General features: G+C 35.0%; 4 protein-coding genes and 1 long non-coding RNA gene across 7 annotated transcripts; 3 read left to right on the forward strand and 2 right to left on the reverse strand.

The window, feature by feature from the left end:
* Positions 1–216: 216 nt before the first annotated feature.
* LOC18042983 (TOM1-like protein 3) lies at positions 217–5494 on the reverse strand. 2 transcript variants are annotated; one of them, XM_024183092.1, is made up of 10 exons: positions 5300–5494; positions 4944–5082; positions 3647–3725; positions 3276–3374; positions 3065–3178; positions 2482–2627; positions 1878–1959; positions 1399–1484; positions 1132–1317; positions 217–959 (listed from the first exon to the last, which is right to left on the reverse strand). In XM_024183092.1, the coding sequence occupies exons 2-10, from the start codon at positions 5051–5053 to the stop codon at positions 311–313; spliced, it is 1551 nt and encodes a 516-aa protein (XP_024038860.1). In that variant the 5' UTR covers positions 5054–5082; positions 5300–5494; the 3' UTR covers positions 217–310. The 2 variants fall into 2 exon arrangements, with proteins under 2 accessions (XP_024038860.1, XP_006434325.1); XM_006434262.2 differs by having other exon boundaries at positions 4944–5089.
* Positions 5495–7754: 2260 nt separating this feature from the next.
* Positions 7755–8891, forward strand: LOC112097716. Its single transcript, XR_002905205.1, has 3 exons — positions 7755–7834; positions 7948–8058; positions 8260–8891. It is a non-coding gene; the product is annotated as an uncharacterized LOC112097716 (long non-coding RNA).
* Positions 8892–12409: 3518 nt separating this feature from the next.
* LOC112097717 lies at positions 12410–14166 on the reverse strand. The gene is made up of 2 exons (XM_024183093.1): positions 13098–14166; positions 12410–12802 (listed from the first exon to the last, which is right to left on the reverse strand). Exons 1-2 carry the CDS (start codon positions 14027–14029, stop codon positions 12736–12738), a joined length of 999 nt encoding a protein of 332 aa, XP_024038861.1. The 5' UTR covers positions 14030–14166; the 3' UTR covers positions 12410–12735.
* Positions 14167–19593: 5427 nt separating this feature from the next.
* LOC18042984 (pentatricopeptide repeat-containing protein At3g26540) lies at positions 19594–22130 on the forward strand. The gene has a single exon (XM_006434263.2). The coding sequence runs from the start codon at positions 19610–19612 to the stop codon at positions 21728–21730; it is 2121 nt and encodes a 706-aa protein (XP_006434326.1). The 5' UTR covers positions 19594–19609; the 3' UTR covers positions 21731–22130.
* A 230-nt stretch (positions 22131–22360) lies between these two features.
* LOC18042985 (putative pentatricopeptide repeat-containing protein At1g77010, mitochondrial) lies at positions 22361–25467 on the forward strand. Of its 2 annotated transcripts, XM_024184417.1 has the most exons (3): positions 22361–24611; positions 24833–25024; positions 25186–25467. In XM_024184417.1, the coding sequence occupies exon 1, from the start codon at positions 22446–22448 to the stop codon at positions 24489–24491; it is 2046 nt and encodes a 681-aa protein (XP_024040185.1). In that variant the 5' UTR covers positions 22361–22445; the 3' UTR covers positions 24492–24611; positions 24833–25024; positions 25186–25467. The 2 variants fall into 2 exon arrangements, with proteins under 2 accessions (XP_024040185.1, XP_006434327.1); XM_006434264.2 differs by lacking the exon at positions 25186–25467 and having other exon boundaries at positions 24833–25084.
* Positions 25468–25583: the final 116 nt, after the last annotated feature.

Consider the following 25583-nt stretch of genomic DNA (forward strand, 5'->3'; position numbering starts at 1 on the left):
TTAATTCGAACCCGTTATGTGATGAAACGCTTGAAGTCTGATCATAGGGGAAAAAAAAAAAAATCAATCTTTATTTTCTTTTTCCGGGACAAAAACCACTGACAAACAAGTAGAACAGTATTGTACAGAAATTTAATGAAAGATATATACGAAAGTACATTTTAAAGATTTTACTAGCTTAGGCATAAGCAACCCAGAATAAGTCCAAAACCCATATCTATTTGTAACCTCATGAACATAATCTGATGCAAGAAACCTGAACAAACAATTCACAAAAGCTGTACCACAATAAGTATGCTGCTCAAGTCACTCAAAATGACCTATTGTTGGATTTAGATGTCGACGAGGATGATGTTTTGGCTCTTGCAAAATCAACAAGATCCTTGAAGAGAACATCTTCAGGCTTTTCTTCTTTCTTAGGGTTCGGCGAATTAAGAGCAAGATTCTGAGTCTGTCCCACTAAGCTGTCATAAGAGGCGGCACTTCCTCTGGCAGAGCTGCCTGGAAAAGCATGATTTTGCTCAAAGAATTGCTGCCGTTGATTGTACCTAGAAGGAGGAGGTGGAAGGCTTCCAGCAGGCTGAGCATCCCAAGGAGCAGGAGGCAGCTGCTCTGCAGATTTGCTCAAGGGAGGTGGTTCATCATATAAAGGCCCTGAAGAGAACGGAGGTGGTGAAGCAGAGTTACCAACTGGAATTGAGGAAGTTCTTGTTGGGGTCAATGGTGGGGAGGAAGTTTTATAAGAATGAGTTGGAGCAACAAAAGGTGTGGGTTCAGATGTTTCAGGATATGCGTCAGATTTGTAAGTGTCGCCACTGAGATAATCAATTGGGCCAGAACTGGTAAGAACTGGCTTTTTCGATGAGGGTGGTGGAGGAAGAAGGGGGTTGACTGGTACTAGATTGGTCCTAGCGCTGATGGGCTTCCTGCCCAGCCCTTGTGAATTATCTCTTGATGATCTGTAGTAATTTGAATTTACAAACTAGTCAGATGTGTTTCTGAAACTACATGAGCTTAATGAAAGCAGATAATAGCAATGGTGAAACAGAAAGTGTTTATTTACAGAAACAAGAAAAAAAAAAAAGGCACAAAAACAAAAAACAAAGAAACAAACATAATCAGGAAAGTTACCTGTGGGCCAACTGGGCAAAATCATCTTCCGATTCATCTTCCTCATGGTCAACATTAACAAATGGCACAACAGGAGTCTCTGTTGATTGTGCTGTAGGAGTTCCTTTCGCAATGTCATCGTGCTGACGAAGTACACGCTGCAAGTTATCATTCAATGCCAATCCCTGGCATAGAAGTTCCTCATCTCTGAAAGCAAGGCAACTGCTTGTCAGCACTATCGATAATAAAAGAAGATAAAACAAAAACTCATGTGGATCAAACTCTTACGCAGTATTATTCACAAGAAGCATGACACGTTTTTGGTACGAACGGCATTGATCAACAAGGTCAACAATTATTTCTTGCTTCACAGCCTGCCAAAAGAAAAACCAAGATTTATAAGAACTTCAGGATAATTGATCAATCAGCATGCCCGTTTTTCCTTCTAGCCAAGAGAATCAACTAAGAAGCCTTATTTCACCACTAATTAGCATAAAAAACTGGGAACGTCAGTGACACCATTACTAATTGGGTTCTGCTGAAAGAAGCTTTATTACCTACTACTATCAAGCAAAACTGTATTAAGACTTAAAAGGAACAAAACCGATACAGTCAAGAGTAAATAATACATATTCTATGCATGTCACCATTTATGATGATCAGATTGATCCTTAGGACTCCGATCCTTATCTTTTCCACGAAAAACAATGGGTCCGTTAAATAAAGATAAGGACAAAAAATGCACTGAGACAGAAAGAAAATTATACCTCAGGATTCTTGGAATCCAAGGCACCAAGCATTTCCATTAACACATCAGCTAGTCCCTTAGCCCTTTGAATCTCTGCCAGGCTGAAAATAACAAAATTTTCAAATATTAAGGAAACTAGCATGGACACATTCCCATTGTAATATCAAGTTACACACCATTAAATCTGTAGAAGTATGTGTGCAAATGTGCATTAAGGAAAATAACAAATTTTTCATACATGAGGGAAACTGACATAGACTCATTCCCATTGTAATGGCACAGTTACACACCATCTAATCTGTAGGCATATGTGTGTAAATGTGCCTTTTCAAACAAATTGGAAACACAGGAGGCTGCAAGACAGGCATAAGATAACAAGGTATAGGTGCGAGATCTATTGGGCATATTACTGGCTCTTCCTACATCCTTATTCAAAAAAAGAGATACTTAGTGGTTAATTTCCCAAGGGTTGAGTGTGTCCAACGCATCCATATGACAAGGGAAAATGGAAAGTAAAATGTCACAGCAAATACAGGCATCTAAACCTTTGAATACAATTTTGAAACAAGTCAGAGCACAACATACATATGAAGAAATAGAATAGATCATATTTCAGATGATACCTGAGGCCAGAAGCATCTGACTGCAGGGAGGCCTGTATAGCAGCATCATCAAATGCAGAAGTAGGTTCTACTATTGGCTGGGTTTGTGGTGGGGTGAAGAATGGTACACTATTCTCAGCCCGAGGTGGGAATTCAACTCCAGCAGACTGTCAATTATCGAATAAAGATTTAGTTTAACAAAAAAGATGTTCAAAGATTCGTATGTTACCAGAAAATAGCAAGCAAAATTCAGAGAAACAACAATAACATTGGGATCGAAAGGAATTAAAAAAACACTTTTCTTATGACAGAAAGCAAGAGGCAAAATGCCAATCCCTATCCCCAAGATAGAACTACCCAATTGTCTGAAATCAACTAGACCGACAGGGTTTTTGTACAGACAATACTATTACTCATTATATCCATTATCAGACCATGTCCCTACATCATAGGTCGAAGCAGGAAGAATGTAGTGCCACAATTAAGAAACTAGCAGATATCTGTTGTGAACTCAAATCCATATAAGCCCTTATAGCACCGGTGGGAAAAGCATAGATATATATCAGCTGCAACATGACAAATAAAGACAAAATATAACAATTACCCTCAGTTCATTATATGCAGCATAATATTGGGGATACTTTCCCCTCGGCCCCCCAAAAGCTTCTTGCCACGTATCAATTAAAATAAGAATCTTTTCCCTCACATTCAAGTCTGGCTGCAAAATTGAATCAAGAAAATATGGTATAGACCAAGTTAGTGTGGGATGTAACAGAAGATGAGAAGTCCAACAGGATAGCTAAGAAATTAATCACCTTCTTCTTTACTATTTTAACCATTTCATGTAAGATATCACGCTCAATGATCTGCTGAAATACACTGTCACCACAATTTTTGCTGATGGTCTCCAATGCCTATATTGAAAAACCCGTACAAACAAATTCACATTAATCAGAAGTCGCTTCTATGCAATTGTGCACATAGCAATGAAACAATTACATCATTGTGCAGACATGACAAACACTTTTCAACACCAATAATTCTGGCACTGTTAGAAACTGTGTTTTAATAAATTGAGAGGTATATGTTGTAAAATACGAAAACAACTAAGTTGTAATGGTTATACATTGAATAAATAATTATTAAACTAAACAAACAAAGAAGTAATCCAGAGGAAGTTACTCACAAATAAAGCCAGCAGTTGCACTTTAGGATTTTTACTGCCCAGGCGCTTCTTCAGTATCTTCAATGCATCTTTGGCTTGCCTACATCACCATCCCGAAAGGAAAAGGAATTCAATGTGTATTTATGCAACTAAAATTCGACAATTTGTAAATCCACCTTGCATCAAAGAATGCAAAATAACTGGCTGTTTTAAGCTATGAAAAGGCCAAAATGCGCAATGGAGTGGTGGTGAAAGTATCTGGCGAACAGACCAGTGAATACTTGACAATGCAATTACAACTCCTCAAAGTGGGGAAGTCATGAACAAGTTCAAATTATGACTGCACCAATCAGCTATAATTCAAATAAAGACACTAGGTATACCGACCGTCGTTTCACAACCCTTGGCATATGGAAGATTATTGCACGCAAACATCAGTAAATGCAAGGAACTTACAAATTCTGGTTTACCCTACAAGATAAACAAATAAAAATCAAACAACAACAATCCTAACAAGCATAAAAGTTCCTCTATAAGGACCAAGCCCAGCATTTTATTAACTGCTCAACCAGCCATGTCTTAACAGAATGGCAAAGAATAACAAAACAGGGGACTTCAACTAAACTGAATAATCAGTAAATGCACCGCCAAACATAAGAGTTCTTGCTCAGCAATGGCCTATAGAAGCTTCATTTGAGTGGTTTACATTATGAAAACCATACATCAGAGCTCTTCTTTGACAACCAAGATCTAATTTTCATTGACTGCTCTACCAGCCATAATTGGCAACATCAAAGAAAAATAGTACCAGATGATCTCAAATAGCCTCTAGATATGAGTAAATGTACCATAAAACAACACTTTTCTTAACCAACTGCAACCCACAGTTAGCTTCATTTGAGAGGTTTACGCAGCAAGGGCCATGCATGGGAATTTTCTGAAGTGAACACGCCTTTTAACCCAAAACTCACTATAGGACAAGACAACTCATCTCACCAAGCTTAGATGAGGTTCCATTAAACTTAGAAGCATACACTGATGCACAAGCATCTCAGATGATTCTTTGTTCTCCCTAGCATAAAAATATGCATGAAATGAATAAGCGTAAGTTAAATGCGAACGTCACACATCAATATTATCCATCCAAGTAGAAAATTACTACTAGTGCTAAATGCAAAATCATTTCAAAAAGATATACCTAGTAAATTCAATTCATTAAATTCTCAAATTAGAAAATCAAATCACCAACACCCACTAAAAACTTAGTGAAGACGGTCAAACAGAAACACAGAAATGGCAAAAGTCAAAAGATTGATACCCAGGATCCATGTTGATGACATCGCATAACTCAATGTTTATTGCCCAGTCTGGACCAATCAGCATGTCATTAGTCGCCCTCTCAGCACACGCTGCCGCATTATTAGCCATAATTGTACTGAACCTTAAGTCCCTGATCACTGTGTCCTAATAGCAAAACCGATACACAAAAAACAATCAATCATAAATTTCAATCCTTGACATCAAATTAAAAGTAAAAGATTATAACTTGTTATCATGCAAACACGAAATCAGATCAATAAATCATCAAAAAGAAACTAAAAATCGAAGCTTCCAATCAAACAGAGCTTCGTATACAAAAAGACTAAATGGGTTGGGATCTAGAGAGAAGCTTACCAGTGAAGAACACCCAGAAGGAGAATCAGAAAAAGATAAAATCACGTAATGGGTATATGCAGAAAAAGGGGATTATAAGAGAGAGAATTTAGGGATTGATTGAATTGTGCTTTTTTGTTTGGTGTTATTTTGCTTTGCGTCAGCCGTTGCTGTTTCAGAGTCAGAACTTAAAGTTTCTGTTCTATTCTCAGAGGCTTGATTAAGATTAAGAGAATTATTATTCAATTAATTAATCCCGTTTTTGTTTGGTCTAATGTTAAACGTCACAGCCTGTGATGCACTGATGCTACTATTGGGTGACAGGCAAATTTTTTTGTTTTAATGATTTTTCTCTTCTGAAGTTTACATATATAATACAAGGGTCGTATAAAGGAAAAAAAAAAATCAAATGAATGAAATTAATTTTTTTTTAATTTAAAATAGTTTGTACACGATTCATATGTTTAACTTGCTAGCATTAACTGGTTCAATTTGTTAATTAATTTTTTTTTAGCACAAAAAGTTAAAGATTTAAGATCTTATGGAGGTCTTTTTAAGAATTAATCAATAATTTTATATAATGTATATTTATGTGAGCCTGGAAATTCATGATTATTTTATATAAATAAATTATTAATATTAATAAGATTATGTTGACATTATTTATGCAACAATAAATAATATTGTCGCGTAATATTGTCTGATTAGCTCAAAAATTTTACACTATTAATAAAAAATAATGTGTGAAGTTGCTCAATAAATTATAGCATTCAAGCTAAATAACTCTATAAAAAAAAAAGACCAAAGTTTAGTTATATATTTAAAGTATTGATGTTCAAATCCAGTAAAAGAATATGTATCTTTAAATAAGTAATTACAAATCAAATATTTAACAATAGTTATTTTTTCGTAAATTAAATCAAAACTGACAAAACAAATGAAGTCTTGCTCGGCTTCATTTTCATCTGTCTGTGACCAAAAGCAAATAACAAACAGGGCTCCCTTTCTTGGGCTTAAACAAATTTTCCGTATTAGTTTATTTTTTCTATTAATTTTGATGTCGTCATTAAATAATATTATTTTGGCTGTTGCTAATTTTGAATTTTCTGTAGATGAACGGAGAATTTGATCTCAGCCGTAGACGCGTTTCTTTAGAGCCGACCGGGCCCACGTTAGGGTGTCTGAACGGGCAGAGCTGGGCATCCGAACCTCATGATAAAAGTCAATGCGCCAATGTGGGACCCGCATGATTGACCGGGTCCGAACTGGTAAAACAACAGCGGCCCGAGGGGTCAAGGTCCAAGTAGCCGGTTTGGTCAAAATGCTTTGCATCACGCCGTAGCCCATCATCCAGAAGCATTTTCTTTTTTCCATAGCTGATCCCAGGGGTCAAGAACGTTCTTGGGCTTTTCTTTTCTTTTTTTTTGGGTGTATTGTTAATACAAGAATGTTTTTGGCCTTGGGATACCTTAAAGTTATAAAAATGTTCGAGAAACCCCAGTTTAATTATATATATGATGTACTTTGGGTGTCAGCACTGAGAATAAGCCGAAGCTTACTTTAAAAATTTGAAAAAGAATTAATGCCTGCAAAGAGATGTCATCGATAGAATAATAAATATAAAGATCCCTCTAAATTACATGCATGTACCTTACAACCCTCTCACATGAATAGTGAGTGGACCCACATCATTCACTATTCATGTGAGAGGGGTGTAAGGTACATGCATGTAACTTAGCATTGGCCTAAATATAAATTTTTACAATTCACTGATAACCATTTGTTTACCTTTATTATTGTCTTTATGATTAAAATTGATAGTTTAAATGACCTGAACCTGAATCATGGCAGATTTTTACAGCAGACTTCTTATGCGGCTAATTTATAAATTTGTATCGTATTATTTTATTTAAAAAATGAAAGTTTGTATTTAATTTGAATTATTTTAAAAAAAAACATATTCTTATCTGGCCCATTTTCAAGGAAAAGTTTTGAAGTGGGATGGACTGTTGGCGGGGGGTTAAAGAGGAATTTGTAGGGGTGACAATTGTCCTAGGGGATGGATGTTTGTCAAGTACATGGACCACTCTTTCTGGAGATAAAGGAAGTAGATGGATGGGCCACGATGTTGAAATTCCAATTTCATATTTACACAAGCATGCGGCATACATACATTTAAGTTAAGATTAAAAACTCTGCATGATTTTGTAGATTATTGACGTATAAGAATTGAATGTGCCATGTATGTTGAATAATTATGCGCATTTTATAGATGACAAATAAGATGACAGTGTTAATAATGAAAGTCATCGTGATGAAATTAGCCTCTGTTTGTAAAATTATAATTCCTGAACAAAGAGCTGTGAGACTTCTGTCATTTACAATATCTGACGGACATTGACTAATTAATGGCTTTAGGCCTTAAATTTCGAGGCCATCCATTCTTAATATGCTAAATATCAGGCTGTTTTTGAATGGCACCTTCGTCCCAAAAATGATTACCTGTCTCTCTCTCTCTCTCTTTATATACGACAACGAAAGCGGCCACTTGATCTGGTTGGTGATGAAATTCTATTATCTTTGTTCTTCCTTCTTCTTCTTCTTCTTCTTCTTCTTCTTCTTTCTATTACCTAATCTAATAACGAGATGTTTGCTTTTATAATGGCAAGGACAAGGTAGAGGTGGAGGTGTGAAATGCAGGCCTCGAAGCTTTAATTTCCTCTGGCCAAGGTGGTCGCTTCAAAATTGATGAGTGGAGCGATGGAGGTCTCTACCTTGGGGTAATTTTTTACCAGTCTGGAGATTTCTAATTGTTGATTTCTTTTTGTGTTCATCTTGCCATCGTTGGGCTATGAGAACAAGGCTTATATTTGTACAGCCGGGCAGTTGTTGTAATATATATATATATATCTTTATTTCACTGGTGAAATTTGTACTTCTAGAACCCACTACACTGGTGACTGACGGATGTGTTGTCTCAGTGAGGTGATGCGCGAGGAGTAAGCAAGCAAGCGTCTTTTAAAGTTAATTATTGAATTTATCTCTTTATCACTTGGAGGTGACTCATGTTTGTTGAGAATCAGCCTGGGCTATGCTTCGTACAGCTTGAGAATACTCTGAGGCTGATATTCGAGCTGGCATGGAATCCGATTAGGATCCCGTATGGCATTATTTAAATGCACCGGTAAGGATATGGCTTAGAGAGGTTGCCACCTGCGTGTTTATGATCCCGAGAGCAATGAGGCCAGCTTATCTACCGAATGGCTTGGACACGAATGGAGATCGCAGTTACGGATCTGATTCAGTTGGCAGCTCGATCCTGGAGTTTACCACGGGTGTTGACTCCATTACGAATATTGGAACTGGTGGCCTTAGCAACCGAGACAGCGAGGGGAGGGCCAAACGTTAACACGGTTTCTGCCAATGAGTCGTTCACAAGCCAAGCCTAAACCATATTTTGCTCTCTTTTTAGTTCCCTTTCCACTTTTTTGGCTCCTTACTGCTCTTTAATTTTTTTTTTTTCCCCATTTCATTAATATCTGGGTAGCTGCCCTTTATACATCTGTTCTGATGTATTGTGGTAGTGTATATCAAATCGTCAATTCATCGATCACCCGAGCCGAAAAGATTATGGTTCCTATCATTCACAATCCCTGCGATTCTTTTCTTCATATTTTTCTCTCCATATGATTTATTTAGTTTACTTATCTTAGTCGATAACACGAGTCCCGTAAAACTACTCCAGTGCGCTATTATAACAAAATGACTAGAAGCTAATCTGTGTGAGATTTGAGGCACGAAGCAAATATTGTAGAGCACTGATATTTGAAAAATCAAACCCGATGGTGATAAAACAACTATAAAATCATATGGTTTTAACTTGATTGGTTGACGAGAGCACAGTTGAGCAATGTGGTTGCCTGGAATTAAATCACCTTGTTGGTGGTGACAGGGCATTGACTTGACTCTGTATCCGACTTTCGTAGTCCAAAGGAATTAAGAAGTACACATAATACAGCCATACAATGAACCGGAAAGCCATTTTCCCATCAATTCTGGAAGAAATGTTGCTAGGTTTTGGGTGGGTGCTGAGAGACCTCCAACTAACCAAAAAACTTGACTTAGCGTGAAAAGAAAATCAAAGTAGCTACGGTGGACGACTTTTCTTTGCTTACCATTACCACGTCTCGGGTGAGGTATTACCGTTCAGTCCATGCCCTTAGATAATTCTGGGGTATCGTTGCAAGTGCTGGGGGTGCTCAAAGATTAAACAATCAAAATATGCAAGTGTGAATTAGAGATTCTTCATAAGATTAGCTAGGTAAGTTCACATGATTGGACATACAAATTGGAAAGCAATCAAAACCAAATCTCCCATTGTTGTAAGTACTAAATTTATTTTTCCAATAATAGTTTCTTCTTTTTTTTTTAAATTAAGAGACCAATAATAGGCTTAAATACTAGAAGATAAAGAAAATTTGGTAGTCGGCCCACAAGGAAAACCAAAACTGAAACCGCTCCAGGAAAATTTGATAAACAAAAAAAAAAAAAAAAAAAAAAAAGTAGATTAATCTTATGTGGCTATCTAGAATCGCTCTGGTAGCTTTTTTTTTTTTTTTTTTTTTGAATTTTGATAGTCTGAATTTGGATATAATAAAATAAGCTAGAATGCATCTATCTGAATGACATTTTTTTAATATCTAAATATAAATGTTAAGTTGCTTGTTTTTTAAAAAGAAAACATATGAAATTATGATATTTCGACTATTTAACCTCATAAATATTAAAAATATTTATATTTATTTGTTAAACACATTACAAGTTATAAATAAATTATATGATTAGTTAAAATTTTTGATAATGTGTACCTTAACAAAGCATGAAAAATAAAAAAAATATTTAACACATGTATTTTTTGACATTAATATATGATACTTATAATATATTTTTTAGTATATTATATGATATATTTTCTAGTTAATTACGCAAGCCAACCAAGAATTGTTTAATCATTTGAATTAAAATTAATATATATAAAATAATATTTAAAATATATTGGAAAACTTGTAACTATAAACACAAATAAGTTGACCAATTATAAAACATACTCACCTAAAGTTTTATTAAGTTTAAAATTCTCATTAACAATAAATAAATAAAAAAGATAGTTGAATATGTAAAGAAAAAAAATGAATAAATAAAAAATAATAAGAGGATAATTTTTTAGTAAGAAATAAATATATTTAATAGGGTATTAATGAGAGAGAATATTAAATTTTCATTCACATGTTTGGCTATTTAGATAAAGTCAGAATATTTAACTTTTTTTCATTAAGACATTAACATAAGTCATAGAAAACAAACAAATTTAAAACTCTAATTCTGTGAAAGTAGTTAAAATTATACTTTAGAAAAAAGAAAAAGCAATCCCTTAATCTTCACATGAAACTTTTTGAAAAAAAAAAAGATAATGAACCTTTATAAAGTGGTTGACCTCCAGCTATATAATAAAAATGAGATGATGAGATATATAACAATTTTGGAAAAGACAAAATTTTCAATTTAAAATTAAAGGTTTAGGACAGATTTACGATGTTTTAAATAAATATTTATAGTTATAAATTATTAATTTATCATACCGTAATTCTTTCCCAAATTTTAATTCTAAATACGAAGGTTTGCTCCATAATAACAACAACAGCAATAACAATCGTTTCCCGGCTCTAACAAACTGTAATTAATTATTAATTGTGATTATATTTATACCAGGTGCATTCGTTAATAACTTAAAATTATAGAACAATAATTCTCCTCCAAATGCGTGACAGCCGACATGCTTATACATATATTTTTTCTGATGGACGACTTCTCGAAGGTCATCATTCAAATGCTGTCGTAATTGCTGAACACATCTACCATTTATTTATTTATTTATTTTTTTTTAAACAAAAAAAAAAATATCAATCTTTTCATTTAATTCACGCTGCTAAAAATTGCATTATTGTATTTGTCACTTGGCTTAGAAGGCTGGCATGTCACAGTCAATTATGCTAAACGTGTCTAAAGTTTTATCCCAAACTGTAAATCACGAGTGGATGACTAAAGATGTGATGTTACTTATATTCATCAACGTCCGTACATCATTAAGAAATTTCTCTTATGAAAAAGGTGGATCTAATTTCATGGTCATGTATGTAGATGTAGGTCACAAAACTACTGCTTAAAATTTTATTCTAATTTTTTTAATATTATTATATAAGACTTACTGATATTACATCAAATATTACAATTAATATTTACAAACAAATTTTACAATTGGCACCTTCTTCGTGGTATGTACTCCTCTGAAGTGCTGCCCAAATTCTTTAAACCCTCTCAAATATTCGAGAGTTATCTACTCTACTCATATTTCATAAGGGATAGACTGACTCCACTCAATTATTTAATAATTGAGGGAGAATTGTAAATAACCCCTATAAATACTTTTATGGAGGCTCGAACCCTTACACTCAACATTGTAAGTGCAAGAGTTCTCTCATTAGACCAAAGGTTCATTGGTAAATTTTATTCCAATTTAATGGTCAGTTGGATCCCCCATATACATCAACTTACGTAGTCTCAAATTTACTCTAGATGTTCCATCTTAAACGATTGTGATATATAATCTGTTGTTTACCAAACCCGTTATATATAACTCATATAAAATTCAGTATAATTAAACCTTCAAAAAAAATGAAAATTAGTTAAGTTTGGTGGAAATATCAAACCATGAAATCAGCCAATAAGTCCATATGATATCTACGGAGTCGCAATCATAATTTCGGTCATATTCCTCTCCGAGTTTATATTTTCGGCTTTATCTTATTTCACACGTAATCAACTATTAAGACGGTATTTATTTTCTTTTCAAATTGTAATCCCAACAAAGTGTGAAAATTGAGAAGACAACAACCCTGTTCGTGTTTACTGAACCTGAATTGAGAATAAAATGAAATTTCTTTTTCTACCCTCTGGCTTTTATTTTATGTACAAAAAAAAAACCACTCATTAAAAAAAAAAAAAGTTCAGAACTCAAATTTAATCATCAAATAATTAACAATTTATTCTTATTTTAATCATGAGTTTCGCTAGGCTGACAATTAACATTGCTTCTCTTTCACTAAAACAATTCTTCAGTTGATCCATCTTCAGCACTGAAAAAACAATACTCATGTCTGGCTACATAAATGGTTAAAAAAGTACATAATTAAAACCTCTCCATAAAAATTAAAACCAAAATTAAGGACTCTCCAGAACACCGATTTACGGATACAAATGCTAAGCAGGAATATCTCTATGATATCTCTAGTATATTCTATTATATTTATAAAGATTTTTTTTTTCTTTTTTATTGCAAAAGTAATTACAAAACGATTTTACCAAGCTCAGAACAAGGCCTCAGCCCTCGGCAGCAAGTTTTATTTCACATTTTTGCGTTTCTTTTTGCGCATGAAAGAGAAGGACAAGCAGCCACCACTCTCCTGCCTGCAATAATAAAAAAAAAAATTAACATATCATTACTTGCAAAAAAAAAAAAAAAAAGAAATTGCAATTTTTACATATGAAATTTTCCAAAAATATGTGCAAATTTAGAAGCATATTGGAGGAATTTGTTAACGATGTTAAACAAGACTCCCCTGTTTCATATGAGAACAAATTAATTAATTAACAATTAACTGGTAAGTTGTTATTCAATACTCCAAATCTAAATATATCGGATATAATTGGTAACTGGTGAGCAAAATCAAGAAAAAAGTTATAAACATGGATATGTCTGTACCTGCTGCTGTTTCTGCTAAGGCTGCTGCTACTATTGCTGCTAAGGCTGCTCTTGCCACTTCCATGATTGCTACTAGATCCGCTGCTTCGATCACTCTCACTTTGCTCAAATCTCTTCTTCCACCACTCTTTATCATCTACCGCAGCTCTATGATCAGATCCCTCAACCACTGGAGGCCTTGGAGCTACCTTAAAGCTATAAGCCCCCATTTCACTCTTCTTCTTGTTCTTCTTATTACTCTTGGTTCCAAAAGCCAAAGGAAACACCATCTTCAGCAAAAACCCTTCTTTATTCTTATTGTCACTCACACTCCCATTCCTCTTCTTCACAATCTCCATCTTCTTGATCTTATCATTTTTCTTTTTCTTCTTCGAATTCACTTCTTCGTGTTCTTCTACCTGCTGTTGTTCTTGTTTAACTTCAACAACCGGCTGCCGCTCAACAAGATCTTTCAAAGAAAGCTCGTAACAGGACTCGGGCATTTTACTAACCATTTCCATGAGCTCCCTCTGCCCTCTAGCAATGGCCTGAGCTTTAGACGCCGGGGACATGTTCCGATAATTCTTCCGATGGTGGGACGGCGGGAGACTTGCACTAGGGCCCCACACAGGGGGCGGGGGAGTGCTGAACCCAAACTCAGCTGGCTCTTCATCACCCTCATCACCACCACCACCATCATCATCATCGCGCGGCTGATGATCTATGTCAATAAGCGGGCCGCTCCAGCTTTGTCTGAATCTAGCATAATTCTCAGCTGACTTTCTGACGCGGTTACCGTAATCCCTGATGTCATCGTAACTGACATGACTGTCGCAGCTCATACGGCCTGGTTGGTAGATTTGAATTTGATCCTCTGACGACTGGAAATTCATTAGGTGCCGCTGCTTGTAATTGTGGGCTGCTGATGCTGTCGTTCTTTCCGAATCAAACATGATTTTTTTTTTCCCCTTCTTTTCCTTTTGGGTTTTAAGACAAAGAGGGAGTTGTTGTCGTTTCAGGTTGTGGGGATCGTGAATTGTGATTGTGGTTTGCTTGGAGTTTGGTGCACGGATGCTAATGTTATCCCCCACCGCTCTTACTCATGAGGAATCTGTTATTTATTTTTTCGTATTTATTCAAAAACTGGGGTAGCAAATTAACTTGTGGATTCCTGCGTTTTAGTAAAATTAAAAGTAATCACATAATTTATATTATTTCTCAATTGGGTCCGTAGATTAGAGCGTCCTTTCTGAGTTGACTATGTACGAGGACTATTTTGCTGCTGCGTTTTAGGCATTGTAAAACATCCCAAAAGGCTCCATTAAATCTTAAGAAACTGCTCTACAAGCCAATAGTCTAGGGTTTCTTCTAGAAAGACTATCATTATTAATTTTAATCCAAGATAAATATAAATAATGTCAAAAGACAGTCTTAAATTCTAACAATTGGTGTTTTTCGACTAACATATAAATGAGAGAAAAAGGTCAATAGATAATTATAGTTGAAGAATAGAATCAAGGCATGACAACCTCGAAAAAAATAAAATAACTAAAAGTCAAATATTACACTTGCTATAAAGGATTTCATTCAAAACATCATTTGTTTTGTATTTTTCTAAATATTTGATTTTATATTACAATATTATATGAATTCATTGAAACTTTTTTTTTTTAAATAAGAAAATATTTATTTGGTACATATAAAGAAAAGTTTGTCTGCCTTATTAAAAATGTAAAAAAGATATAACTGTAATATTGTATACTTAAATCGCGATTTAATCTCAACATAGGGACTCAGATGTTATTAAGAGTGTGAAAGAAATGATTTCCAATAACGATACGCATACACATACATGGGGGGATGTGATAGTGCGTGGTGGGGAGGTTAATGTCATAAAAAGTCAAGGGGTTCTAGATGGAGAGCCAGGTTGATGACGATGATCATCTTGAAATTTGAAAATATACCCTGGGCCCCATTTCTCACCCATTTTTTCTTTTTCTTTTTTTCTTTTTTGTGTCCTCGATTTTGTCTTTTTGAGGGGGAGCTTTGGCTTTTGCTTTTAGATTGTAGCTTTAGTTGTTAATTTGTCTTTTTTCTGTGGCAGAGGATTGGCCAGCTATTAAGCTAAGCTAAAGTGCCAAACAGTCCCCCATTCGTGTGCCTTGACTTTTTTTAATCGAATCCTATAACGGATACTATGTGAAATTGGCTAGTGGTTAAGTAAATTACAGTCCGACATTTTTTTTTAATTTAATAGAAAATGTTATCTTAATGGAGAAGGCAAAAAAGATAACAAAAATCGTGAATTGTGCGTGAGCCGTTGAGCAGTGATTTTGTCCGAATAAGCCTCGACCATTTTGCGGCTTTTTAGGAATTGGTGATATTTTTTCTCAGACTTTGCACGAACTTTTTTTTTTTTTTTTCAATTATAGGCTTTTAGTTTTTTTTTTTTTTTTTTTTGGTTGTATTTGTAAAGTTAACATTTGACATTTAATATAAAATCACTAGTGGTTTGATGGTTCTTACCATCTACATAAAATTTTCGGCTATAAAATAGTTGCAATCTAGAAGATGATGAGTTCATTCATGGTATTAAAATGACTAATAAATTAAGATTTAATATCTATTAAAAACATTCATCTCCTGGTTTGCTTGTTTTCATTCTCTATGTGGTTGCAAGAATTTGATGTCGACTTGGATGTTTTGATAACAATTATTTTACCGAACTTAATCTATAAGTTGAGTCCTAGTAGAAGTTTCTTTTTCACTTTTTGTTAATCTATAAGTTAACGAAAATGACCTATAAAATTAAATTTTAATATGTATTAGAGAACCACTCATTGGTTTGACGGCTTTCGCTCTCTACGGCTGCGCCTAATTAAGTGCATTAGATATGGATAGAGAAATTTAATTTGTACATCTAAATTTAATTTAGAATTTGAGTCCTAATTGATGATGTTTAAGAAAAAAATGATATATAAATTAAGATTTAATATTTATTAAAGAACCATCTGTTGGTTTGATAGTTTTCGCTAGCATTGAATATCGACAGCTATTTGAGTCGTAATATACTTGAACTTAACTATAAGTTGAGTAGTAGTTTGTATTTAAAACATGATATATATTTAACATCTTTTTTATGGTTCCAACTCTTTGTGGCTAGTGGCTACAAGTATTTGGTTTTGATGAAAAATTTAGACGTTGATATGGTTACAATTAATCTAGAAGTTGAGCACTCTTATATAGTACTTAAAAAATGATATATGTATATATATATATAAATTGAGATTTGACGTTCATTAGACAATTTCTCGTTATGGATCTGGTGGCTTTCACTTAGAAAACTGAACTCGTGAAGTAGAGGCATAATAAACAGTATTTAAAAAAAGTTTTTTTTTAATATTGAAAATCCGTAACAAATTTACACTTTTGAAAGGGGAACCGTGGTCAAAGTTTTATCCATTTTTCTGAAAATATTTGATATCGAACATCAAATCTTTAAAATACAAATTTCATAATTTTTATTTAATTGACCATTAAAACTTCATAGAGTTATGAACACGGCTTGACAAAACGTTGATTATAATAGAATTACTAAATATTGCCGTTCATGCCGGGGCAAGATCCACGTGTTATCATTTATATAATGAGGAAGGATTGGTTATTATTTTCACTCCCACCAACTGTGATATAATTAATTGTAAGGTTTTTTTTTTATTTAAAAAAAAAAAAGCCATGTGTAATTGCTCCAAACCTTGCCTTATATATAAAGCGAAAATACCTGCACCCAAAAATTTTTAGTTATTTTACCATCTATTATTGAGTAGCATTTTAATATAGAGAATTAATTAGCTAATGTTAAGTAAGAGGATAATTTAAATTATGTTTCATTTTAAACCAAAATTTTAAATTATAATATTCTATTAACAAAAAAAGGGACCAATAGCTTTGATTGACTAATGAAAACGTTTTTTTTTTTTTTTTTTTGTTTCAATGGTAAACCGAATCTTCAGACTATGCAATTCACATGATACTAGATCGGACTAAAATTTCTTAAAATGACTGAAACTAGATGTAATTGGAATTTAATAATAATCTATTGGTTCCAACGAGTACCTAAACAAGTTAGAAAATTGAACAAAAACGTATACTTGGATTTTCAAATATTGCATTATCCTCGAGAAAACTGATAAAAGGAAATCTCAACCCTCCAAAATTGACTTTAAAAAAAAAAAGAAATATAATTTCTTGCCGGCTATTGAATTTGCATGGCAGAATTTAATTAATTCTATCCATTCAAAACGTTCTTTTTTAATTTTTATTTTTTAAGAACAAAACAGATGGAGCATTACAATTAGCCGACCAAAAGCCCCCGTAAAACTTTTCATAAAAGTTATTTGAGAGTGGAGAACGGGGTCTGCTTATTAAAGAAATGAGTTATTGAATAAATATATGGGCATATCTTTGTCTATGAAGAGACACCAGTAAAGTAGAAAAAAGAAAGAAAAAAAAAGATATTAAATCTCATTCTTAGCAATTAATTCATTGTTTTTTTTTTTAAAAAAAAAAAACTTTTCACTGTTGGTTGCCCATTCAATTATTGATCTTTAGCCCCGTGAAATCGTCACTTTTTATGCAAAGTCCAAAAAAAAATTGAATTAAAATCTTTTCCTTTCACTTTACCCAAAAGAGACTAAAAAGGAAGGCAATACTTGAAAAATAATCTTCCCTTTTTTTGACCTACTTAGTTTAAGAACCGAATTATCATATCAGTATGTGTCGATTACTCGAATATTCGGAACCTTGGCTAGAATCTCATTGTCCCTTACGTGTCCTGAATGTATTATATCTTACATAGGACCCAAAAATTTAAGGGATAGGCATGCTACGGGTCTATCAAGGAACTTAAAATTTGTGGCATGAAGCATATGAAAATTAAATCTTATTTACACTTGAGCCCCTACAACTTTGAGAGTGTGATGTTCTACCCCTATTTTTCTTTTCAACTCTAATCCCTAAAACTTTACAATTACTTGTCGTTTTGACCCACTGCTGGTTTCTAATTCTCCCCTGATTCTGATTGTATCCATCTCCGTAGTACGCGGTAGTCAAAACTTATGTTATGATCAACTTGATCATCATCCGTTTGTTTGTACGTACGACAAAATTTTAATACTAAATGACTCAAATTTGTCCACAAAAATCAATCGTGGATTTTGAATTGCATCACCTGCCATTCTCTAATTGGTCTGCGACCCTTTTGAACACCCCAGATTGAAGAAAAAGTTTTAGTAGCGCAGCTGCACAACTAAAAGAACAGAAAGAAGAAGGAAAATTAAAAAAATAAAAAAAAAAAAACCTAATTGCGACTGTGCCTCGCAACTACATTATAATAGTTATAAGTCAAACAGAACCAAACTAAAATTTTCTCCTTTTTTTTATATGTTTCTAGAAATGTCACATGACAATGCTCTTATCAAGCCACAAGAAACTTGAGTCGTGGGAATGAAGAGGAAGCAATTTATAGCTACGTGTTCATAACATGGCGAGCACTCGTGTCTATGCATTTATTTATGTGAAATTTAGAGTAATTAAATGTCAAAATTAAATTTTATTTTTTTTAAAGGCCCAATCTAGATGGTAATTTGTCCTGGTTCATCATCTTCTTCTTTGTTGCTTGGCATATCTTAATAAGTTTTAGTTAACATTTAAATATAAATAAGATGTTCGTTTTCAATTTTGCCATATACAATCACTTTTATAATACCAACTAGCAACTCGAATATGACTATTGTAGGTAAACAAATATAATTTCTTGCCAAAATAAATATTTTTATAAATTAGAATATGTAGCGTTAACTCAAAAGTAAAAAAAAGTCGTTTATTTTTTTTTTTTAGAATACAAATATTATATTTGTAGTGTTAAATTAAATAGTAAACGCATTTAAAAAAATATGAATAACGGAAATTAAATTATATGAAAATATCATACGCTAAAACAAACATCCAAATATAAATTCTCCTCTTTTTTTTTTTTTTAATTAAACGAAGGATTAAAAAAAGAAGAAGAAGAAGAAAATGAATGATGGTGATGGAAATTGTTGTTCACCTCATTGATGACATCATCTCGACGTAAATGTTGTTTCATTATAATAATAGTTCTGTTCGTTGAACTTGGCAATTTATTTTTATATCTGTTGATTTGTTACACCAAAGTCCGCCCCGAGCGCTAAGACATGAACATATAATTAAATATATATTTTTTTTAAATGTAGAATTATTACAATAGAGTATCAAATCCTATGGGTTAGATTTTGTAATCATTAAGATTTAGGAATTATGACGAAAACCAGTTCATGTTCTTTCTAATTATTATCGAAGTTGATGTATGTCGAATATTTAGGGTAGGTCAGTCAAAAAAATTGCGGGAAAAACATAATCCAATAATCCATAAGCCCGGAACTTTATTGAGGAAAATATATATAAAAAAAAATGAAAAATACTTGAAACTCGCAGGTGTTTATTTAATTTGCATGGCGGGAAATGCAGCCACAATACTGAAAAACATTCTGAGCAATTCGTCACCAAAACCCACTCCTAGCAAAACCCTAACCAAAACTATCTCAGGTCACCTCAAATCGAACGGTCTCCGAAAAGCCATATCCGTTCTCTTTGCTTCCGGAGAGCCCGTCTCTTACTCGCTTTATGCCCATCTCTTTCAGCTTTGCGCTTCAAGTAAAGCCATCGTTGAGGCTCGAAAACTCGAATCCAACTTAGTTACTTTCTACCCCACACCGCCGGTATTCCTCTTGAATCGTGCCATTGAGTGTTACGGCAAATGCGGGAACTTGGATGATGCGAGGGGGCTGTTTGATGAAATGCCTGAGAGAGATGGTGGGTCTTGGAATGCGATGCTTGGCGCCTACACGCAAAATGGGTTTCCGGGGAGGACGTTGGAGTTGTTTTTGGATATGAATCATTCAGGGGTTTCTGCAAATCAGATTACCTATGCTAATGTTTTGCGGTCGTCTGCCGAGGAATTGGAGCTTGGTGTTTCAAAGCAGCTTCATGGATTGATTGTGAAACGTGGGTTTTGCGGGAATGTGATTTTGGAGAGTTCCCTTGTGGATGCGTATGGGAAGTGTATGGTTATGACTGATTCGAGGAGAATGTTTGATGACATTCAGAATAAGAATGCAGTTTCTTGGAATGTTATTGTGAGAAGGTATCTTGTGGCGGGGAATGGAAAGGAGGCTGTAGTTATGTTTTTTAAGATGTTGAGAGAAGATATTAGGCCGCTGAATTTTACTTTTGCCAACGCGCTATTTGCTTGTTCATTTTTATCTTCACCATATGAGGGGATGCAGATTCATGGAGTTATTATTAAGATTGATTTTGAAGGGGATGATGTGGTTTTGGGGTCCCTCACTGAGATGTATGTTAAATGTGGAAGACTAGAGGATGCTCGGGGCCTTTTGGACCAACCTGATGAGAGGAATATAATTTCTTGGACTTCTATCGTGTCGGGATATGCCATTAGTGGGAGAATTAGAGAGGCAAGAGAACTCTTCAATGAGATGCCTGAACGCAATGTGATATCATGGAATGCAATGTTAGCTGGGTATACTCGTTCTCTTCTGTGGAAAGAGGCTTTGGATTTTGTTTTTCTTATGCGAAAGACAACTAAAGACATTGATCAGGTCACTCTTGGGTTGATTCTAAATGTTTGTGCTGGTCTTTCAGAGATTAAAATGGGGAAAGAAGTTCATGGTTTTATCCATCGAAATGATTATTCGTCCAATATCTTTGTCAGCAATGCTCTCCTTGACATGTACCGCAAATGTGGTAACCTGAGAAGTGCCAGAATTTGGTTTTACCAAATGAGTCAACGGCGGGACAAGGTTTCTTGGAATGCTGTGTTGACTGGCTATGCTCGTCGTGGTCAGAGTGAAGAAGCTATGACATCTTTCTCAGAGATGCAATGGGAGACAAGACCTAGTAAATTTACATTTGAAACTCTTTTGGCAGCATGTGCAAACATTTCTTCTCTTGAGCAAGGCAAACAAATTCATTGTTTCGTGATTAGAAATTGTTACGAGATAAATGTTGTATGCAGAGGAGCTTTAGTTGAGGTGTACACTAAATGCTGTTGTCTTGAGTATGCAATACGGGTTTTCAAGGAGTCATCTTCATTGGATGTGATTATTTGCAACTCTATGATTTTGGGATTTTGTCATAATGAAAGGGGCAGAGAAGCACTTGAAGTGTTTGGTTTAATGAAGAAGGAAGGAATTAAGCCAGACCATATCACCTTTCATGGAATTCTGCTTGCTTGTGTACATGAAGGTAATGTTAAGTTGGCTCTACAGTTTTTTGATTCAATGAGGTGTAAATACGGTATCATACCTCAGTTGGAACACTATGAATGCATGATCAAGCTCTACTGCCGTTATGGATACATGAAGGAGCTTGAAGATTTTGTGAACAGGATGCCATTCAATCCCACTGTTCCAATGTTAAGAAAAATATTTGACAAATGTAGAAAAAATGGGTATGCGATGTTAGGAGAATGGGCTGCTAGACGACTTAATGAATTGAACCCTTGGGCTCCATTCCAGTTTAAGATAACAACAAACAGAATTGACAGGTACTGATAATCAGGATTGCACATAGGAGAATCTATCTTCTGCACATACCTATGCTGTGAGGCTAGCAGCTGCAATTGATTTCTTCAGCCCCTGAGTAGCTGCCTACAGAATGCAAGAATCCATGGTTCCAGGGGCACGTAACTGACAATTATGCATGGCGAGAATCCATGGCCGCAAAAGGGTCTTTTCTCAATCCATAATCGCAGGATTCACTGCATAAAGGGAGCTACGGCATACACAGCTGTGAAGTGAGCTCATCAAATGGGATAAGTTGGTTTATACTTGGGGACTTTTTGTAGGAAATTAATTATTATTTTTTAACTGGCTGGCAAATAAGCTTGTGAAATTTCCCGAGCAGGCTACAGTAATTTTAACGTATAGGTGACCTTCATGTGAGAATCACGCCGCGCCATAATGTTAATTGTCTATGAACTTACGTACAAAGTGAAGCTGAATAATAAATACTTCATTTCATCCAAAGGAAACTGTTTTTGTTTCGTAATAAATGATTTTGTGTTTCTTTTAGATTAGCCTCATACTTGCAGCCAATAAATTACAAAAGCTTTAGTTTCTTCAGTTACAATATTAGGGCATATCTGTGCCTCTTACTTTATTCTTATGCCCTAACAAGGTAGGTGTTCATTAAAAGCTCAAGTGGCTGTTACAATTACAAAAGGACTCTTGGTACAATACAAATGAATGAATACTTTTTCCCTTGACCATGGATACTAGAATAGACTATTTAGCCCGTCTACTCCAATCATGCAACACCCACCACTCGATTCACGTAGGAAAACAGCTCCACCTCCACTTCCTCAAAAAGGGTATCCTTAATTCCACCCTACCAATAGCAAACCGCCTTCTGCTAATGTACATGAGATGCGGTAACCCCACCGATGCACTCCTTCTGTTCGACGAAATGCCCCTTAGAAATTGTTTCTCTTGGAACGCAATGATTGAGGGCTTCATGAAGCTTGGGCACAAAGAAAAGTCTCTACAGTTGTTTAATGTGATGCCGCAAAAGAATGATTTTTCTTGGAACATGCTTATTTCAGGATTTGCAAAAGCGGGTGAGTTGAAGACTACACGGACTTTATTTAATGATATGCCTAGGAGAAATGCGATTGCTTGGAATTCAATGATTCATTGTTATGTGCGTAATGGGTTTGCTAGAGAGGCTGTCAGGTTGTTTAAGGAATTAAATTCGGACCTGGTTGAAAGACTGCAATGTGATGCTTTTGTTTTGGCCACGGTTATTGGAGCTTGTGCAGATTTGGCAGCTCTGGAGTATGGAAAGCAAATCCATTCACACATTCTGGTTAATGGACTAGACTTTGACTCAGTGTTGGGTAGTTCGCTTGTTAACTTGTATGGAAAGTGTGGTGATTTCAATAGTGCAAATCAGGTTTTAAATATGATGAAGGAACCAGATGATTTCTGTTTGTCAGCATTGATTTCGGGTTATGCTAATTGTGGTAAAATGAATGATGCCAGAAGGGTTTTTGATAGGACAACTGACACAAGTTCTGTGATGTGGAATTCAATGATTTCTGGTTATATTTCAAATAATGAGGATACGGAAGCCTTACTTCTCTTCCATAAGATGCGGAGAAATGGAGTTCTTGAAGATGCTTCAACATTAGCCAGTGTTTTGAGTGCCTGTAGTTCTCTTGGTTTCCTTGAATATGGTAAACAAGTGCATGGCCATGCTTGTAAAGTTGGAGTAATTGATGATGTCATTGTTGCAAGTGCTCTGCTTGACACATATTCCAAATGTGGAATGCCAAGTGATGCTTGCAAATTATTTAGCGAGCTCAAAGTCTATGATACAATCTTGCTTAACACCATGATCACTGTATATTCAAGCTGCGGCAGGATTGAAGATGCAAAACATATCTTTAGGACCATGCCAAATAAAAGCTTGATATCATGGAATTCGATGATTGTGGGTCTTAGCCAAAATGGCAGTCCAATTGAAGCATTAGATCTTTTCTGCAATATGAATAAACTGGACCTGAGGATGGACAAATTTAGCCTAGCCAGCGTGATTAGTGCATGTGCTAATATTTCTTCACTTGAACTTGGTGAACAGGTTTTTGCTAGAGTTACCATCATTGGTCTTGATTCTGATCAGATAATTTCCACCTCCCTTGTTGATTTCTATTGCAAGTGTGGTTTCATTAAAAGTGGACGAATATTATTTGATGCAATGATTAAATCTGACGAAATATCGTGGAATTCAATGTTGATGGGTTATGCTACAAATGGTCAAGGATATGATGCGCTGGCCTTGTTCAATGAAATGAGGAACACTGGTGTGAAACCCACTATTATTACATTTACAGCAATTTTGTCTGCCTGTGATCATTGTGGACTAGTCAAGGAGGGACAGAAATGGTTTGATGCCATGAAATGGCAATATCATATTGATCCTGAGATTGAGCACTATTCTTGCATGGTCGATCTTTTTGCCCGGGCTGGTTGCCTTAATGAGGCAGTCAATCTAATAGAGCAGATGCCTTTTGAGGCAGATGTAGGCATGTGGTCGTCAATCTTAAGGGGTTGTGTGGCTCATGGAGATAAGGGTCTAGGGAGGAAGGTAGCAGAGAGGATGATTGAGCTTGATCCTGAGAACGCATGTGCTTATATACAACTATCAAGCATATTTGCCACCTCCGGAGAATGGGAAAAGTCATCTTTAATTAGAGACATAATGAGAGAGAAACATGTTGGGAAGCTGCCAGGTTGCAGCTGGGCGGATGGGTGAACAACAAAACTTTTTGGTGGAAATTGATATTAAGAGACTTTCATCTTCCTGAGGAGAAACCTGTTATGCCTGGAGGGTCTTGCCTATATTTTTGTTGGTTTGACCAAAGCTAATTTGCCAGTAAGTTCAAAGAGAGTGTTTTGTTCTAGAATATTTAAATTCTAATTCTTTCTACTTTGTTGCATAAGATCTTTGTCTGGGCAATGAAGAAAGTCACTCTTGTGATCCAGCATCTTTTAAATACTATTTTATCTGAGAATAGTGGCTTCATTGTCTTATATTTAACTTCTTTCTGCAGTATTGCTTTTAACTGTTGGTTTCTTGATACTATGTTTTTGCAGCTGGCTAATTTTGATGAAATAAAACAGCATCAGTCAGCAGACTTTTGTGATTACATTCATGGTTTTGACCAAGCTCGATTGCCTCTTAGTTCAAAGAGATCTTTCGTTCTTGGTTACCTCTTGAGTACCCTGAGTTTGAAGGTTGTGTATTCCAACTTGTGCTCATCACTTGTAGTTCCCACACGCAATGAGGTATCCATTTAGCCATTTTCCTCTGCTTTGCATTCCCTGCAGCCTGGTGGACAAACTGATATGCCCTTTTCTTATATGTGATTGTAACCTCATTCTATGTTTGTGCTTATTATTATTATTATTTTGATGTTGTTTCTGAAGCTTGCTTATTTGTTGATCAGGATGGTTTATGGGAACATATTGACCATCGCGCTTCTATTGCTTGCAAATAATGGAGGTCTGTGATCTTGTTTATAGCCTTTCGCATACATTTAACTGAAGATATGCAATGGCTTAGGATGGGAGCGTGTCTGATGAGTGATGAGACGACCACTGTGTCTATGATTCAATCAGGACGTATTAAAATAGCAATATTTATAACTTGCCATAGATAATGGTGTTGGAGTTGTAATTTGGAATCATAAGGGTACATTTCCCTCCCGTCTTAGGTTTAATTATTTGTTGAGTTGTCGTTTTAAAGTGTTTTTAAAGAACTATTTTTTTAGAATAAAAACATAGGTTGGATCAAACTATTTTTTTTTAAAGGGAATATGCTGTAACTTTTGAATGAAGATTGAAG

The sequence above is a fragment of the Citrus clementina genome, unplaced genomic scaffold (genome assembly GCF_000493195.1).
Source record: "Citrus clementina cultivar Clemenules unplaced genomic scaffold, Citrus_clementina_v1.0 scaffold_5, whole genome shotgun sequence".
In the NCBI taxonomy this organism is placed as follows: Eukaryota; Viridiplantae; Streptophyta; class Magnoliopsida; order Sapindales; family Rutaceae; genus Citrus; species Citrus x clementina.

What these genes read in the sequence shown, in the direction of transcription:
- LOC18042984 (XM_006434263.2), top strand. Translation starts at nt 19,610, where the DNA reads ATGGCGGGAAATGCAGCCACAATACTGAAAAACATTCTGAGCAATTCG.
- LOC112097717 (XM_024183093.1), bottom strand. Translation starts at nt 14,029, where the DNA reads ATGTTTGATTCGGAAAGAACGACAGCATCAGCAGCCCACAATTACAAG. An exon ending in CTTAGCAGAAACAGCAGCAG is followed by an intron (nt 12,803 to 13,097) that starts GTACAGACATAT and finishes TTATTATTGCAG; the next exon opens with GCAGGAGAGTGGTGGCTGCT.
- LOC18042983 (XM_024183092.1), bottom strand. Translation starts at nt 5,053, where the DNA reads ATGGCTAATAATGCGGCAGCGTGTGCTGAGAGGGCGACTAATGACATG. An exon ending in TGCAACTGCTGGCTTTATTT is followed by an intron (nt 3,375 to 3,646) that starts GTGAGTAACTTC and finishes TTTTCAATATAG; the next exon opens with GCATTGGAGACCATCAGCAA. An exon ending in TTTGCCCAGTTGGCCCACAG is followed by an intron (nt 960 to 1,131) that starts GTAACTTTCCTG and finishes AAATTACTACAG; the next exon opens with ATCATCAAGAGATAATTCAC.
- LOC18042985 (XM_024184417.1), top strand. Translation starts at nt 22,446, where the DNA reads ATGGATACTAGAATAGACTATTTAGCCCGTCTACTCCAATCATGCAAC.